The sequence below is a fragment of the Euleptes europaea genome, chromosome 16, assembly GCF_029931775.1.
Source record: "Euleptes europaea isolate rEulEur1 chromosome 16, rEulEur1.hap1, whole genome shotgun sequence".
Taxonomy (NCBI): Eukaryota; Metazoa; Chordata; class Lepidosauria; order Squamata; family Sphaerodactylidae; genus Euleptes; species Euleptes europaea.
In genome coordinates this window covers 34,807,232-34,826,462 of record NC_079327.1, presented here as the reverse complement: position 1 = coordinate 34,826,462, position 19,231 = coordinate 34,807,232, and the positions used below count along the sequence as shown (strand labels likewise).

Genomic DNA, 19,231 nt, shown 5'->3' with positions numbered 1-19,231 from the left:
AAGCATGTTTTCAGCGGCATCTCTGTGTGATGGGCTGCCCACTAAGGTAAGGGCTACCTCATTCCTTGTACAGTTTAGATGGGCTTTTTCATGGTCTGATTTCAATGCGGGATTTGCCAGGTGATGTTTCAAGGTTATTTGAATCCATGTCTAGTTTTAAATTGTTGAGTTCAGTTTATGTTGGAAACCACTGTGAGTACTGAAGAAAAGTGGCATAGAAATATATTCAATAAATAAGTTCAAGTATGCAAGTATATGCCAAATCACCACATGTCTGTTAACCTGCTCAAAGAATTCCATTCTTTTCATTTTGAGGAATATTATTGCAGCACACAGAAGAAATCTTAGGATTCTGTTGAAGACTAATGGCAGCCTTCTATCAGTAGTATAGAAAACTGCAAAGCCTCAGTCAAGCTTCCTTTACTTTTGCTATTTCATTGTAAAAAAAAAAAAAAGGACAAGCATTAGCAATACAATCTCGGACTGAGGTGAATGCAATACCACTAACACTATGTACAAATGAGACTGAAGAGTTGTTAGTCGTCTGGCTAGGAGGGCTTTTTTTTTTGTCAGGACCAGACATTTGCTCAGCAGACCGAAGGCCTGGGTGAAATCCTCTTTCTGACACTGCATTACTGGTATGGCCTTGAAGGGAAGTCAACCAACCTCATTTTGCCCTGGCTCACTTGTTTCTATGAATAACAGTCACATTTATCTGCTCCTAGTGGGCTGCTGGGAAGCCTAGTGCAATACCTGCAAAGTACTTACACGGCCCATTAAGGGAGTCAAAGAGTCTCCTGTGGTAGGGGAGGGAAGAGAGAGGCCTTTGGCGGGAATTCTCCAGGTCTGCAAAATATTACTTGCACAGAGGAGAACAGCTCTTCTCGAGGACTTGTGGCCATTCCGTTCCCAGCACAGCAACGGTAAAACGGAGAAGGCAATATCTGTATTTATTGGCCATAATTTATGTATTTATTCAGTACATTTTCATCATGCCCTTCCTCCAAACAGCTCAAGGTAGCATACCTAATTCTTCCTGCCTCTGTTTTATCAGCACAATCCTGGGGGGGGATAGACGGGCCCAAAGTCACCCAGCATGTTTTATGACAGAACAGGGATTCCGAACCTGGGTTTTCCTGATCCTGGTTCACTATGCTTTCAAAGTTACAAGGAGCTATAAACCAGAAAGGATGGAAGGGTTGAGGTGTACATGACAAGGAGATCATCTTTTAAAGCTTTCACTAAACCAAACTAAGCTTTGTACCCCCAGCACATTCATAAACCTTTATAGAAAAACAACAGATACTTGTATATATATATATATATATTTTGAAGGACTAACAATGTGTGGGGTTGGGGCTCAATTTTGATTAGTGAAATGGGTGGGAAAGATAAGGGCTGCTCTCCCCTCCCTGCATGGCTCTGATCTGAAGCAGGGCCCTGCCCAGCTGCAATTCACCTGTCAAAGATATTTGTGATCCCCGTCACGCCTTGCTCACCCCCAAATTAATTTATTTAATTCATTTGTACCCTGTCTTTCTACCCAATGGGGACCCGGAGTTAGGGTTGCCAACTTCCAGGTAGTAGCTGGAGATCTGCTATTACAACTGATCTCCAGCCGATAGAGATCAGTTCACCTGGAGAAAATGGCCGCTTTGGCAATTGGACTCTATGGCCTTGAGGTCCCTCCCCAAACCCCACCCTCCTCAGGCTCTGCCCAAAAAACCTCCCGCTGGTGGCAAAGAGGGACCTGGCAACCCTACCCAGAATGGCTTACGTCATTCTCCTTTCTTCCATTTTATCCTCACAACAACCCTGAGAGATAGGTTAGGCTGAAAGAATGTAACTGGCCCCAGGTCACCCAGCGAGCTTCCATGGCTCGAGTGGGAATTCGAATCCAGGTCTCCCACACTGAGCTAAAACCTAAATCTTTGGTGTGCAAAAAATGAAGAAGAGAAAGGTTACCTACGCCTGCCAAACAAAAGCGAGACCATTTAGAGAAACCACCACACTGGTTCTGCTGTGTTTATTCTTTGACACAGCAACAATTCCCCCCCCCCCCAGTATCGTTACAGCTAGTGTTCAATCAGGACATCTGCACAACTTCAAGGGGGAAGAAATATCATTTAAAATGAGAAATTATTCATTTTCATTGCTAACCAAGACATTCTAATAAACAAGGAAATGTTTAAGATTAGTCCAAGGACATTCTTCCAAAGATCATAATGTACCGTGCCTTCCCATTGCTTCTGGTTACCCACTGGTTCGATCTGGAAACCATGTTCCCATCTAGTGCTATTCCTGTCCTCTACCTTGCATGGCCCTGCTGCTATTTACCCCCCTGCTTGGGCAACACCACCCCACAAATTACTCTGCTATTTAAGATCAAAGTTAACTTCCATAACATCCCCACTCCTTTATTTTTAAAAGTGGATAAAAAGAAATAGACTTTCAATAGGAAAGCCGTATAAAAGGGGGGGAAAAGGAAAGGCAGAAGAATCCAGGAGGGCATACACTATTTGAAGCAGACTCTGCAGGAAAGCATTATAGATTTTACATCAGTGCATGGTACTCTTGCAGGGGCTAATTTAATACAAGTTTGTCATGCTGTGGCTGGGAGGAAAATTTTGTTATTTTGGGGGTAAAGGCAGCCTGATTAACAAAGTGAAGGCTGACCTGTTGGCTGCCGTTTCCCCTTGCATGCAGGGATCCCATTTATGCCAATGTTCCTGATGTTTAAACAACAGCGAAAGAAAGGCAAAAATCACAAAGCAAAAGGAAGTTCCTCTAATTTTCTTTTTGTAAAGCCCACAATGCCTGGGTTGCCAAACAACAAGTACTCCTACATGCAAAGTGGCTTAGAGCCTAGACACGTTTGGAGACATTCAAGATGACCTGCGGGGACTGAAAAGGAAACAAATTATTGGGTTAGAGGCCGAATGCAACCGTGGGTAAGACTTGCAAGGCCGCCGAGTACATGAGTCATTTTCATGTCACCTTTGATTTTTCTTTACAAATGGAAACCTCCTTATGAATTCCAGCCCATACCACTTGGCACTCTCAAACACAACTTGGCATCTCGATCTAAGCAGCAGTGCTTGGAATCTCTATTGGTAGGGTTGCCAACCTCCAGGTACTAGCTGGAGATCTCCTGCTATTACAACTGATCTCCAGCCGATACAGATCAGTTCACCTGAAGAAAAGGGCCACTTTGGCAATTGGACTCTATGGCATGGAAGTTCCTCCCCACCCTAAACCCTGCCCTCCTCAGGCTCTGCCCCAAAAACCTCCCACTGATGGCAAAGAGGCAACCCTATATGGAACCCTTCTGCACACTTATATATGCAGCCCTAAAAAATCTGGTAGAAGTATATAAGACAAAAAATATATATTTAATTGCAAGCCATATCTTAACACTTATATAAATTAAAGGAAAGTTGCACCCCATATAGAGAAAAGACAGAATCAGCATATATTTACATCAAATGGGACAAAAGGCCACTTAACTATTTGCTTTTACTTTTTGATCCTGGTTGCTTCCACAGAGAAATTGTACTACATTTTGGCATCCAAACTGACAAGAGGGTTTTTTTTTGAGGAAGCATCCACAAAGTTGTCCCCTAATCATTCGCTTTCCACTGCTTTGCTGTGATCTTTCCCAAACCTGGTTTAATAATGTTTTTTTCCAGAAGGAAAGCAGTCAAAGAGTGATTGCATGCTCTGATAATGGGAAAGTGTGCATTTTTGAAGGTCCTGACTACATTAACACCATTTTCCTTGTCTCAGCCCCCCACAGATGCCATTTCTCTCCATGCCACCAGAAGATTTTTACTAAAATCACTATAGCACAATGAGGTTATCTATTGCCACAATTTACTAGTTCCTCTGAATATACAGCTTCCATTTTAACAGAAAATAAGTTGCGAAAACCTCTGGATCTGCAGCAGTAATGAGAGCTACAAGGAGAAACACTGCTGTCTGTCTTATAACTTAATTTTTGGGTCCTCAGCAATTTCCTTGTACGACCCCACTTTCTCAAAACCACTGCTAACAAGACAGCCCCAGTGCAATAGGTTTTTAAAGGTAGAAATCACAGGTAGTTGGTCAGAATATATTACCTCTGTCTTATGATACTTCACCAAATAGATGTGCTTGAAAGAAGAAGCAATGTTTACTATCCATTAAATGCCAAGTTTTTTGGCCTTCCAGTAACGAAGAAACATGGTTTCATGGGTAGATAAACATGACCATCCACATTTTTACTGCTGTGGTTGTCTGTGGCTTCCGCTAAACCAGCTGAAAACAGATATTCGTCTTAGACAGTCACATCTAAATTGGTACCACTGGGCGGGGGGGGACGACGAAATGTCTGGAGCAATGCTGCCATTCACTTGCTTTTCAGAATTTCTTAATCACACAGATTGGTAGCTTCTAAACCCTTTTGAGGCTTTCCCTGCCTCTTGAATTTCTCTGATCTGATTACTGAAATAAGGCCGCAATGGTAGTCTAGTCTGCAGTTTAATTAAGGGTGTTTTATTTAAATACAGTCCTACAATTCCCTCCCTCCAGGTTATTTTTTTTTTATGTATGGAGAAGAATTTCATGACCAGCAACAAGTGATCTCTACAGCACACAAGAGATGGACAGGTCTGTGTCGGCATGACTAGCTGTACCTAAGAGTATGGTACATATAGTGCGGGATTTACTGCCACATTAAGAACACTACGTATCGGAGGCCAGACGAAGTAGCAGTTATTCTGAAGTTCCCTAAAGCACAGATCTTGCTCTGCACAATAGGCTTTTCTAATGTTCTGTACAAATCAAAACATGGCAGCTGTTACTTGTTTCTTGACAAGAAATGGCAGCAGGTGCCATGTTGACTAACATGCTAACATTTAACAGCATGAGGGTCAGAATACTTCATGGACTACAGAAGATTTCAAAGTAAATACAATTACAGATTTATTTGTGGAATATTCTGTGAGTAGATTGCTAGGCTGCAACACAGAGAATATATGGTGTAGTGGTAAAGGGCGGTGGTTTGGAGCAGTGGACTCTAATCTGGAGAACCGGGCTCGATTCCCCACTCCTCCACATGAGCGGCAGCGGCTAATCTGGTGAACTGGATTTGTTCCCTTACTCCTACACACAAAGCCAGCTGGGTGACCTTGGGCAAGTTACAGCTCTGTTAGAGCTCTCTCGGCCCCACCTACCTCACAGGGTGTCTGTTGTGGGGAGGGGAAGGGAAGGTGATTGTAAGCTGGTTTGAGTCTCCCTTAAGTGGTAGAGAAAGTCAGCATATAAAAACCAAGTCTTCTTCTTCATATAAAAACGATACACATAGGGCGAAAACGCAGAGTCATTTAGCCTCCTTTATTCCCTGTTTCAGCCAGGATTCAGCCAGGATAGTACACATGCGTTTTTGCCTAACATTCGTTCGATCCTGGCTGAATCCTGGCTGAAACAGGGAATAAAGTGACCATGTGTTTTTGACCATAAACACATGAAGCTGCCTTATACTGAACCAGACTATTGGCCCATCAAGGTCAGTTTTGTCTACTCAGACTGGCAGTGGCTCTCCAGGGCCTCAGGTAAAGATCTTTCACGTCACCTCCTACCTGAGGTGTCAGGGACTGAACTTGGGACCTTCTGCATGCTGAGCAGATGCTCTGTCACTGAGCCCCTCCCCAAGCAGCAAAGGCAATGTAACTGTGGTGTCACTCATGCTGATCTGCCCCTGGACCCTTCCCCCTTCTCCCTAGACTCACAAAATAGGAGGGGAGAGGAGGACTGACAATACTAGAGGAACTGGGATGGCAAATCTGGTGTTGCTGTGGAGATGGTCAAATGCCATGCACCTTTTCCCGATTGCAGCTTGCAATCCTCTGCATGTGAGCTGTTTCATTAATTTGTGCCCATCTTGGTGAATGCTGGCAAATTAAAGAGAGCAGTTTATGTGCTCCGAATGTTAGGAGCTGGAATATGGTGCTACTTGTCCCCCAATACTTTAAGTCTGACATTTATGCATATTGTACAGGAATGTAACTTGTGCCTCATTCCTGAGAAAAAGCAGGCACGTTGTGTATTCCTTAAGAAATAATTCAGTGAAGGTTTATGTTTCTGCTGAAATGTTATCCATGCTGCATAACAGAGCCCTGCATAATAGTACACATGCAAACACTGTCCTAGCGCACTTTGAGATTTAACAGAATTACCCTTTTCACAAAACTATACAATCCCCAGCCACTATCAATTGGCTTGTTCTGCAAACAAAGCATGCTGCAGGTCTGTTCTAATTATGAAGTAAATTGTATCCCCAAGAATATTTTCTCGCACTGGTTATGATGGAAACACAATTGATAGAAAGGATACATGCCACAGGAAGCCATTATCGCCCCCCTTTTCATGACCCCACAAAAGAGCCCAGATCACCACGGTCTAGCGCAGCTCCTGTGATTCAGTGCGCTTTTCGTGAGCTGGATCCATTCCACCCATGCAATGTCACTCTATTATACTGAGGGAGCCTAGTTCACTACCGACACGATCGCCACTGGGATTCTATGGTCATTTATCCATGGGAGTTTTATCTCAGGTTTGTTGCTCGCTGGAACCCACTTTCCTGTTGGGAATCTATGCACCAGCAGTCGCCAAGCTCAAATCAAGAAGCATTGGAGTCCCCAGCTTTTGAAAGGTTGCTTTGGAACTGGCTGTAGTGTTTAATGTGAGAGAAAAATCCCGTCCCCACCCCACCCCCGGAAACCCAAGTGCCATGTCAAAAAGAATTTTAAAAAATGGAGCTCTCTAAAAGGAACGGGGAAGGGGGAGAAACCCACGCCCCGTTTTTAAAATCCATTCTTCTGAGGAAACAGGAAGCATTTTAATCCCTGCTGGACACACTGCTTAGTAACTGGCTGTAGTGCTGTCTGTGAGAGAAACGTAACTCCCCCAAGCTTCCATGTCCCGCGCTTTGCCTTATGCAAGGGGATTTCACTCGGGCTGATCTCAGGAGAGATTGAAGGATTGGGTTAACAGAGGAACGGGAAGTCCCAAGATTTGTGAGGGCTGGCCGCGATGTCATCTCTAATGGACAGAAAAGTCATGCATAACTCCAAAGAACAACCGAGACTGACCGGGGGCGAACATGAGTGAAAGTACCCATGCATAAACGACCTGTGAAAACAGCCATTGCCAGGATGTCTTAATCAGCAATAAAGCAGAAACTGACTTGGTCCAGAAGTCTGTCACTCCTGTAGGCTTTCCACAATTTGGAGCCTGTGCGGACAGATTCTTCACAAATAGGAAAGTTGCCCCCTCGGATCACACAAACCCAATAAAAATATCATTCCTAGAGCTAATTTGCAGGAATGCAACACTTACAGCTTCCAAATTTTAACGGGCAAGAATGGGCATCCATAGGGAAGTCTTCAAGCTGCATGGGGCATTCTGCAGAGATGGTCAATCTGGTCATAGGAGAAAGAAAAAGAAATCAGGCCTTTGGATTTACAGAGAAAGAACACACAAATGCAGCAATGATAAAAAAAATTCTAGCTAATTTAATGATTTCTGGGTTACCAAAAGAAAATTAGATACCAATTATTGATTTTTAAAGTTCTGCATAATGAATAATTCTTTTTACTATTTTAATTTATAAGCAGTTCTAGCAACCTTAGGAGGTGGGAGAGCCAATTTCCATTACTAAGTGGCATGAATCACACACACACACACACACACAAAGGAGAAATCTAGGAAAGAATTATGTATTTTCTGTTCCAATATCATCTCTTTCTGTGCCATAAATATCTATAGTACTGCTATAAGGCTGGTAATGATGTACTGCCTGTGTGTTAAAAAAGAGCCTTAACAAAGACTGTATTAAAAATCAGCTACTTGAAAAGCAGTATGTGATCAGGTTCCCAAATCACAAACTAAATTAAGATGTACCCATCAGTCCATTATATAGGCTGTTTCTGTTTGTGTGTGTGTGGGAGTGGTGCATCATAGCTGATATTTGTGTTTGGGTCCCATATAAAACTACCTTAGACCAATCATACTATTTGTCTATCAAGCTCTTCTCTTCTCTTCGTTCTCTGACTGTCTTTGGCTGACTGGGGTCTTGGGCACAGGTCTTTTACATTGCCTACTACCTGGTCCTTTCAACTGGAAACGGTGGGGATCGAACCTGTGACCTTCTGCATGCAAACCAAGTCCTCTTCCACTAAGCCACAGCACCTTAAACAGAAGGGACAGTGCAGTACTGACATCAATATTTCTTACATGGTCTATGCATTCTACACTGTCCCTTCATCCCTTCCATTACTGGTGCAACCTGGGAACATGTCACGAAGAAATATTCTGCTTCAGTAATGTACAAACGCACATTAAATAAATAATGGGGCAAATTGGGTGCCCCTGTCCTTCGGGAAAACTTTATGACAAGGTAAAATAGTATTTGAAATGTTCTGGGCCTATTCAGACTGGGTTAGGTACACTGAGGTCTCACTGACAGGGGCACAATTCAGATAAATTGCACATATATAAGAGATGCAAGACAATAATATGCTACTCAATGATACAATGGGTTGGATGGAGCCAGATTAAATTTTCCAATGGCAGAATGGAGCACCACCCCAATCCTACTGCAGCCCACTGATGTTTATGAAATGCTCCTCCTGAAGGATATGGCACCCTGAGGAATGACATTAGGGAGGTTTGCAGAGGGAAGAGGGAATCAGTGGACATTGCCAATGTCGTCTGGATCCAGCATATTGTGTCATTCTTAACACATTCTTATGGTTCTTTCTCCAGGTCCAGGCTTATCATCTACCCCTTGTCTATCCATGCAATTAATAGCATGCAATTTAATGCTATAAATAAGTCTGGTGATGTAACTAAACATTTGGATACTGCACAACTATGTCAAAGAGAGGCAAATCCTAACAGTGGCATTTGGCCAACCCAGTTCTAGACAGCAGAATTCAAAGGCAAATGCCCACACAATCACAAGGCCTGGGACTATGTTTTAACAAAGACATCCAACTAACTACATGTAAATGGCAGTGAGCATTTAAACAAAATTCATATACAGAATTTTGTCAAGGAAATATTCACATTACAGAATAACATATTAAGACAAATCCAACTTAACTTTCTCAATGTTGTACCAGTGGCCGGATTATGCTCACCAAATTTTATTTTAAAAAAATGCTTGTCTACTTGCTATCCAAAAAAAATTCTATGAAGCCTCCATATAGGAATTCTAAAAAGTTAACATCCTCTGCTATTATATTATCCCTTAACCTTTGTCATAGAAGGAAAGTCAGTGCAGCATTAGAAGGTAACTCTATTGGTTTTTCTTTTGTGTCTATGTCCATTGTTCAATATTTTGTGAAAGTGGCGTGCTCCACTTTCCTCTAAACTTAATGCATTTTTCCTACTCTGTTCTTGGATGGTGTTAATTCCTTCTTACAATCTGAAGGAACTTCAGCAGTACAGACCCCAGCGTTATGTGTGGTCCTCTGAACGGAGCTGAACCCCATTCATTGCTCTATATTTAGCTTGGCTCTTTTCTAGTTTTCTGTTGCTTGTACTTCACAATTCCTTTATAGTCTATGCTGTGGGTGGGTATCAGCCCCTAGCCGAGCGAAGCCAAGAATACCCAGAATTCAGAACCTGAAATTTCTATTAATTTCCTACCCATCGTTACAGTCTGTGCAATTCTCTGTACTCAGGGAAAACGTGATCATTATTACATTCATTACTGCAGAACTGTGATGAGGTTTAATTACTATTTGTATGTTTTCATGAAGCGCTTTCAAAACCCCAAATGGCAGGAGCTGCAGAAGTGCAAAGCATTGTTCTCCTTATTGTTAGCAGGTCCCTCCTTCAGCACAGTGGGTAATCTAACACTGCCATTACAGAGGACCTCTTATTATGACTGCTGAGCAAAATGTCCCCTATCAATGCAGAAGGCGAAACACAAACCATAGCAGGCCCTATATACATAAAGACCACAACTGGCTTGAAACCCCTTGAGGAAAGAATAGACACAATCCAACCAGGAACCAGACCACTAAGAACTACATGAAAAAGGCAGCCCCATGTCCCGTTCTTCCCATCCCCTTTTGTCATGTGAACATGCCCCATGACTGCAGGCAATTATACTCTTGCTTTGCAAGCCACAAGTCCCAGATTCCATCCCTGTCATCTCCAAAGGATCACTGACCGCACATTAGCAAAGGTCTTTCTCTATGAGACTAGAGACTAGAAACAAATTCTTGTCTTTTAATTCTTTCAGTATTTAATATTTTACATCATTCCCCAAAACCCTGGAGAGCGACTACCAGTCAGAGTAAACAGTTCCAGGCAAGATGGAGTAGAGATCTGACTTGGGAAGAGGCAACCTCATATGTTCAGGTCTTACTCACATATTGTCCGGCCTTGTATACAACCCAAGGTTTAGAACTAGGTCCAACTGCACTTCAAAATGTAATGTCTATCTATACATTTTCAAAAATGTCATACTAAGTTCTTTTATCAGCATCTAAATTTCATTGACATAAAATCTGAGTCTTTGTCAGCACAAAATGATGCAGATTCCTCAGAACACTTTTTATTGAGAAGACACTAAGAAGTCCTTGAGTGCTGAGAAGAGACATTTACGAGGACGATAAAAGCACCGCGGCTTCACCAGCGCTACACAGCTACTGTTGATAGAAAACAACAAACTGTTTCCTGCACACCCACACACTGTATACTCCAGCAACCATTTCTATCCATCAAAAGTAACTAGCATCTATAGGTGATAGCTGAAACTGTAAAAATATATGGTGTTTAGTACATGGTTCAGAATATTCACCATAAACCCTCTGAAAGTATAAAATGGATGAGATGCATTAGCTGCTGCCCACTGAATTATGATGGGGCCATTATCTTTTTCTGCTTAAGGTGTCATCATAAGGAAAGGGGCTTCAGGCCTTGTAGCTTATGGGTTGAAATGCAAAACCAGTGCATGGAGGAAAAGGCTTCTTCCAACCACGTCTGAGGATGCACTACAAAAACAAACAGAAACACAGGCAGCTACAACATGTTGCAAACCCTTTGGAAATGTTTCATGGAACTTAATGGGCCTGTGCATGTGTGTGTGTGTATCAGTATGTGTTTGGCACTAGGGCATGAGACTATGAATGAAAGAATAGCTTTTTATTTATGTCTTTAATAGCATGGTAAAAAAAAGTGAGTTTCTTTTAATTAAACCCCTTTACCTTTTGCTATCATGGACAATGCGTATTAACATTGCAATGTGAAAGTCATATTTTGGTTAACTAGACTGACAACTCTCTTCTATAGCATTTTACCATTCCTAATGGGATCAATGAGTACCCAGCTTGCTGGGGGTAAAGGGAAGATGACTGGGGAAGGTACTGGCAAACCACCCCGTAAACATAATCTGCCTAGAAAACGTCGGGATGTGACGTCACCCCATGGGTCAGGAATGACCCGGTGCTTGCACAGGGGACCTTTAACTTTTTAATGGGATCAAGCTGCTTTCTGTCTCCTAATATGACCTGAATCTTGTTTTCAGCAGCTAATCACAAACAATGTATATGTTCTCCACTGGTAATTGGAGACAACATTCATCTCTCACTGAGAGATGCTTCTTTTATCTGAATATACCAGAAGTCCAGTGGCGCCTGAAAGACTAACAATTTTTATCCCAATTTACTACCTCTGTGAAGCAGAGCTTACTTCACCAGATGCATGGAGTGTATGTCCTTGAAAGCCATTTATACTCAGAGTTGCAAGCGCCAAATGGATGGGTGTTGGGAGATATTACAAAGAGAGGCCAGTGTGAAACAATAATCAGTCAAAAAGAAATCAGTCCATACAGAGTGGGTAAGGACTGCTCCTAACTGTAGACAAAGAACAGAGCAGGATCCATGTAAAATCTGATCAAAGAAGGAACAGTGTGAGACATGATAAGCAGAACTAATTAACAACAGTGAATACTCTTTATCTCACAGATTTCCCCCCTATCACTTTCCACAATTATTTCAGGTCTTATAAAAAAATAATAACAAAACTAATGCAAAAACCTGCTGATAAAATACAAGAGCTTCAGTGAAGGCAACTATTTCTGGGAACAATGGCTCTGCTTATTGAAGTGCAGATGTGCTGGCTATCCTTGCACCCGCCCAGATTACACAGCTGTGCAGGGAAAACATCTGGCATGCTAGCTTGCCTGCTACCTTGAGTCTCTGCAGAAAATCAACCAGAGGTTTTTTTTAACCAGATTTAAAATTAAGAGGAATGAGATAGATATCTAAGCCCTTCTCCAACACATAAGACTGACTGCATCTATGTTGGAAAATCGCTCAGCCTCAAAGCAACCTTCTTCAGGTCTGGTGAAGTGGTTTGAATATCCAGAGGTTTGGGGGGAAACAGCATATGCTATGGAATGGATAACTAAGCAAACTTATATACTGCGTCACCAAACATTCTGCTTGATCCTTTCGGGAAAATCTAGGAATAGTATGATACAGAATCTTTTGACTGGAGCAAAAATGTTAATTGCAAGGTATCCGCAAAGAGCAGAAATACCTTATTCTTTCTGAACAGGTAATTAAAGTTCAGAATATAGCAAGCCAGACAAAGTAAGCAAACTGGTTAATTTAAGACATAACAATAAACAACAAGACACCTTTCTAGATGCAGGGTGCCTTCTTGTGAATCTGATGTATGTTTGATACAACATAAATATTAACGCGTACAGATCTTTTCTGTTTGTTGAAGATTACGCAATATTCCGTACAGTAGTTTTGTAATTTTTAACTTTCTGAATTTAAAATAATAAAAATTTGAAAGAATAAAATTAAAAGAAGTTTTCAAAAGGAGCGGAGAAGCCACCGCCCCTTAACATCGCTCCTTAATTGCCCACTAATTCATCTTAAACCTATTAAACATTACGACGTCTGTAACTTTTCAATTACAATGCTTTATGGGAGTTTTAACTGACGTACACCTGATTCCATGCATTATGTGCTTGAACATAAACTGTACAACCTGAACAGCTTTAATGGAGTATAAAGTGTTTTTGCGTATAAGAAGCACAGCAGCTGGTCCCAGTCAGAGCAACCAAATATGAGGCTTTGCTGCCCTCAAGTGGATGTTATAAATATTGTGTGCAGCTTCAAGAGACCAGCAGCTAGATACACCTTTATCTCTGCAACACCATGTGCTTAAAAAGTCAGGTATATACGACATTTTTTTTCCTAAATAACATAGACAGATAGCTATTGGTTCAGAAAACAAACAAAACTGCATTACTATGTTTTGAATGGCAAATAAACACCCACAAAGTTTTTAACCAGGGCTCCAATTTGCTTTGCTTCCTCAACCTGAAATTCAATGAATTATTAATATTTCCCTTGCATGCAATTTGTGCTGTTTAATCACTGTCCTTTAATCATAAACAACAAGTGACTTTTGCAAGATCTTTTCATGCCCCTTACTTTGCTGTGTTTAATTGTTTACTCACTAGGCAAAGCTACCACATTAGATTTAAAAACAAACAAACATTAAATTGGTATTTTATCTTAGGCAACACTGAAAAACAACTTTGTAGACCATGAAAACCCAGAACTGTCCCTGTTAGTACTTGTGACAGTTTCATCCTTAGCCAAAGTATTTCCAAATTCAGATGCAGACAATACCCCCCTCTAGGGGCAGAAAAGAAATGTACAACCTTACATTCATACCTCTACTTTACATTATTCTATCAGGAATCAAGTGAATAAATGAAACTAACCAAATACCATTCACTAGATGATGATTTCGACTCCACATATGCGCTGGGTCATTTGTCCATTTCAATCAGACCTGCAGCGCAACCATAAACATGTTTCTAACTACATTCCATTACGCTGAATGCTGCTTTCAGGGGCATTTTATACGGAAGGGGGGAAAAAACCTAAACTTATTTTTATAAATGTCTTTTTATAAATGTCTATTGACTTTTCTAGCCTACCGACTAAGTAGCATTCAGGATTTGAGCCTTCATGTCTTGCATCTTACATAAGACCTATAGGCTGGCCGGTATGTGCTGTGGCCATTAAGTAATGACTTGTGCCCAGTGGCACCTATAAATAAGCCTTTACAGAGAAAGCATTGCAGGAAGTGCTTCCGTGTGCCCTCCGGCACAGGGCTTTTCAATGGAACCAGCTCAAACACTCAGCTGTGAGTCACTGAGGGTTGCATAAGCACAACAATGAGAAATCAAGGGATGACAATGCAGCTGAAAAGCAGTCCTATGACTACGTACCACACACACATATAATGACTACCTGAAACACATTTTTAACCCATTTCTTTTTCCATTTGTTCAGGAAAAACAAGAACAGAAACTTGGGGATTTTTTTAAAAAAAAATCATGTATTTTCTTGTAACATTATTTTTCTCTCTTCTCTGAGACATCTGGTAGCAGCATAATTTGAAGACGCAACATCTACATGTTTGCCCAAGGCTGACTTTGCTTTAGAGAGTTAAGCACTGGTGACCACAATGCTTAAATGAAGTCCTTCATTTGTAGGTGAGCTGGCATTTTGCTTCTCTCTATCCACTTGTCCAGAATGTATGGGTTGAAGGAGAAAGAGTTCCTACCTGATGGAATGGGCTCCCTGAGGAACTGAGGAGGGTTCTGTCTCTCTCTGTATGTGAAGTGTCATCAAGTCACAGCCGACTTATGGCGACCCCTTTTGGGGGGTTTTCATGGCAAGAGACTAACAGAGGTGGTTTGCCAGTGTTTTCCTCTGCACAGCAACCGTGATATTCCTTGGTGGTCTCCCATCCAAATACTAACCAGGGCTGACCCTGCTTAGCTTCTGAGATCTGACGAGATCAGGCTAGCCTGGGCCATCCAGGTCAGGGCAGGTTCTGTCTCTACAGGTATTTAAATAATATTATTAAAATGCCATCAAGTTGCCGGCAAGACTTATGAAGACCCCATAGTGGTTTCAAGGCAAGAGACGAGGAGAGGTGGTTTGCCATTGCCTGCCTCAGCATAGCAATCCCAGTCTTCCTTGGTGGTCTCCTATCCAAGTACTAACCAGGGCCAACCCCGCTTAGCTTTCGAGATCTGATGAGATGAGGCTAACCTAGGCTATTCAGACTGCTCTAAAGATACCGAGGTGGTACTGAATGGTTACTCTATTTGCGAGGCTTTTAACAGGCTGCAGGCATTTTCTTAGGGAAGGGGGTTATTACTATTTTTAGGGTATGTTTGGCATCCCATTTTTCATGATACCAAAACAATGGTCCCCCAAAATCCCAGAAATGTTTGGGATTTACTGAGAAGATCAGGAGCCAGCGTTTGCAGGCTCTCCCCCCCTCAGTGACTTTTTCTGTCCCCCCCCCCATTTTTGTGTCTGGGGGGATACTGCTGGGCTTGTAAAAGTGCCACCCCGTTTAAGATTGTTGTGCTGGGCAAATGTAGATTGTCCTTGGTTCTTAAAAAATGGCTGGGATTCTCTGGCTGGACATTGGTTCTGTTGGGTTTGCACTATCACATTGGCCCTGGGTTCTGCTGGGCTTCTCTATTACTCATTGGTTGTTGGCCTTGCAAAAGTGCCCCCCTGCACTTGATTTTGTTCTGCTGTGATTCTCTGGTTTGACATTGCTTCTGTTGGGCTTGCCACATGGGCTTATGGTTCTACTGGGATTCATGGGCTCCGCTTTGGTTCTGTTGGGCTTGTATTGGTTTTTGGCATTAGGAGGCACTGACCAGTTGCTGCAGGCATGCTTCTTTGGTTCTTCTGTGGACAGGCACCAGCATCCATGCTGCAAATTTGGTGTCTAGCTTAAAAATCAGAGCCCCCAACCCCTGGATAACTTCCCTATAGGCTATTATGGAGCCGAATAAATTCAGATTCCCACATATAACTGCAATCTGAATACTATACTGGTATAGGGATTTGGGGATATAAGGGATACTGATATTTTCCAGCTCCGATATACCTGAATCCAAAAATACTGATTTTTAAATGCACACCCCTAACATTAGGTATGTTTCAGATTTGAATTTGTAAGCTGCCTTGAGCTATAGGAAAAGATGGGCATAATATCTAATCCATCAATCATTAATTAATTAAGGACTTTCCTCCAGATCATCTCAATGATCAGCTATGGAGCATGCTGCACCCTAGAACTGGACTTTGACTTGGAGCTAGCTCCATGGCTGGGGGGGAAAATCAGCCTGAACTGAATGGCAACATAGCAATTGTCAGACACAGGTTAGCTGACAATTGAATGACAGAAACACTCCCCATGTTCGCTGATGTGATATTCTCAAGCAAGAGCACAATTTGAGCAATGGTTTATGATTCTGAGGTGGGGGGGAAGTACTTGTTGATTCACCTTCTCTGTCTAACACTAACCTGGCATCTTACAACTATTTAGTATTTCCAAAAGGAGGTGCTTTTTTCTTTTCTTTTCTTTTCTTTGCCAATGAAAAATGTCAAAGGAACATCCATGATGAAAGAAGCGATTGTCTTGGCACAGCTCTGCTGAGGCATCATAATGATTATGCATTACTAGGAACCTTTCCACTCTAGCATCATTCAGAGAAGATGAGAGAGACAATAGCCTGATTTACTTCGTAGATTCTCACCTAATGCAAACTGATCTATTCATACAGCTCCCACAAGCAAGCTATGTCTTGTTCAGTTCAGTGTCTGCAACAGCTTTCCTAGCATTTCAAACCATTCATGTCAGACAACCTCACAGGATTTTTATTCATTTACTTCATTTATAACCTGCCTTTCTTGCAGGGGGGAACCCAAAATAGCTTGCATTGCTCTCCTGCCCTCCTCTTTATCCTCACAGCAACCCTGTGAGGTAGGTTATGCATTCCATCCCACCTTAATTCTCATTTAAGTAAGAGGAAGGCTTTCATCATAGGACATGTAAATGAGACAAAGCTTTCTCCTTCTAGCAAAAATTGCTAGCTTAACATCCCCAGCTCAAATCACATGAACAAACATGAAGCTGCCCAATACTGAATCAGAATATTGGTCCATCAAATACTTTCTATTCCAGCAGAGGCTCTCCAGGGAGATCTTTTACATCAACTTCTACCTGATGCTTTTAACTGGAGATGCAAGGAACTGAACCCTTTCTGCATGCCGAGCAGATGCTCTTCCACTGAGCCAAAGCCCCTGCCCAATAGATGGAAATCAGCCTATAAACCTTACAATGCCTTCCCAATCAAAATGTGATCAGAACGTCTGCCCTCCATCCAGGGTTGTCAGTGCCTTTCCTATCTATACAGTTTCAAGCAGATGTCATGCTCTCAGAACAAATATTTGGGTCCTCTCTTATTCCTTTTGATAAACTGTGAAAACTATCTATCTTTTCTGTCCCTCTGCTACCTGATCCTTCACCAGCTTCCACCCCTGTTCTCCAACAACTGCCCTTAATAAGGGAATTTTAGCCTCACTAGTGTTTCGAATTTGTTTGTACAATCGAAAACTGTGTCGGTATTGACACCTGTTACTTTCTATGTCAATGATTCAGAAGGATGGCTGATTTTTGTCAATGGGTGTTCTTTGTTAGTCAAGATAATTCCCTGATAACACCCTCCATTCTAAAACCAGAGGCACAGGCATCAGAAGACGCTGAAATAAACTGGAGAAGCATTCAGTGCTAAAAATGAATGGGATGAGAAAGCATTAAAATTGAATTTATTTATTAAAACATTTATATCCTGCCTTTCTCTTGGTTCAAGGCAGCTTATACTTATTGAAATAGCCAAGAGGATATTAAAAGGAAAAAAAAGATTAAAGGTGGGAATAATTTGGACAAATGCCTAAAGAACCAAAAACAAGGTCCCTTTCCTACTTCAGCTACAGTTTTAGCCTCTTGCCCCTTTAGGTTAAATTAGGACTGCAAAGAACCCCAGGCTTTGATTGGTCAGAATGTACCAAACCAACGGCAGGCTTAGGTTTCTGCCTTAGATGAAAGCTAGGAGATCTACTGCAAATCCTTACAATGGGAAAGCACCCATCTGCTTGGGGAAAAAAGAAGTCTGAATCATCTGTTCTTCAAAGAACACCTTTCTTAAAAAAAAAAATCAACACTGTTCCAAAGCGGCACATTAATTGCTAGTTGTAAAGTATGATTATGCTTTCCACTTTCTTTCGATATTCTCATAAATATGTGCAAGAGACTTCTTCCTTGACTTTGCTGTGAAGACACAGGACGCTGTGAAGAGAGACCTGTCACTGTGAAAATGAAATCAGAAAGCAACAGACTCACCTCATTGTATATAGAAGTGTCCCGTCATCCTCAAGGCGCAAAAGCTTGTTTGGGGTGGTCATGTTGTGGGCGATAGATTTTTTACCATTGTGGAAAAAAGTGTCTGGAGTCCATATCTTACTGGCCAGGAGATTGTTAAGAGGGAGGCGTTGCATTGGCCCTTTAAACCGAAGTCTTTCATCTTTCCAGCTTTGTCGGAAGAAAACGTCGATTGTATATTCCTGGTATAAAACAGAGACAGTCACATAAGAAGACAGTGTGATGTAGTGATTAAGAAAAGAAGAAGAGTTGGTTTTTATAAGCCGACTTTCTTTACCACTTAAGGGAGACTCAAACCGGCTTACAATCACCTTCCCTTCCCCTCCCCACAACGGACACCCTGTGAGGTAGGTGGGGCTGAGAGAATGTGACTTGATCAAGGTCACCCAACTGGCTTCTTGTGTAGGAGCAGGGAAACCAACCTGGTTCACCAGATTCGCCTCCTCCGCTCATGTGGGGGAGTGGGGAATCAAATCCGGTTCTCCAGATCAGACTCCACCGCTCCAAACCACCGCTCTTAACCCACTACACCATACCGGCGAACTCTAATCTGGAGAACCAGATTAGATTCCCCACATGCAGAATGCTGGGTGACCCTGTGCTAGTCACAGTTCTCTCAGAACTCTCTCAGCCTCACCTACCTCACAAGGTGCCTGTTGTGGGAGGGGGGAGGGAAGGTGATTGTAAGCCGCTTTGAGACTCCTTTCAGTAGAGAAAAGCATGGTATAAAACCAAGTCTTCTTCTTCTTCTAATGTATTTCACCAGAAATTATTATTTTCAGAACAATCACAAGAACTCATGGCATATATCCAACCATGCAGTTATGAAGATCTGATGGCACCTAAACCTCCGGAAGAGGAGAGCGGCAATTTCCATGAGTTCTCC

The 19,231-nt window shown here is 42.0% G+C and overlaps 2 protein-coding genes across 2 annotated transcripts in view; one reads left to right on the top strand and one right to left on the bottom strand.

Moving 5' to 3' along the window:
• Nucleotides 1–19,231, top strand: part of GABRB3 (gamma-aminobutyric acid type A receptor subunit beta3) — a 237,345-nt gene that overhangs the window by 21,713 nt on the left and 196,401 nt on the right. The window lies entirely within an intron of this gene.
• Nucleotides 1–19,231, bottom strand: part of GABRA5 (gamma-aminobutyric acid type A receptor subunit alpha5) — a 71,872-nt gene that overhangs the window by 30,015 nt on the left and 22,626 nt on the right. Inside the window, exons 4-5 of the mRNA XM_056861730.1 lie at nt 18,307–18,527; nt 7,378–7,460 (exon numbers count right to left, since the gene is read on the bottom strand). Coding sequence (XP_056717708.1) covers nt 7,378–7,460; nt 18,307–18,527 — 304 coding nt within the window. The remainder of the gene's footprint in view (nt 1–7,377; nt 7,461–18,306; nt 18,528–19,231) is intronic.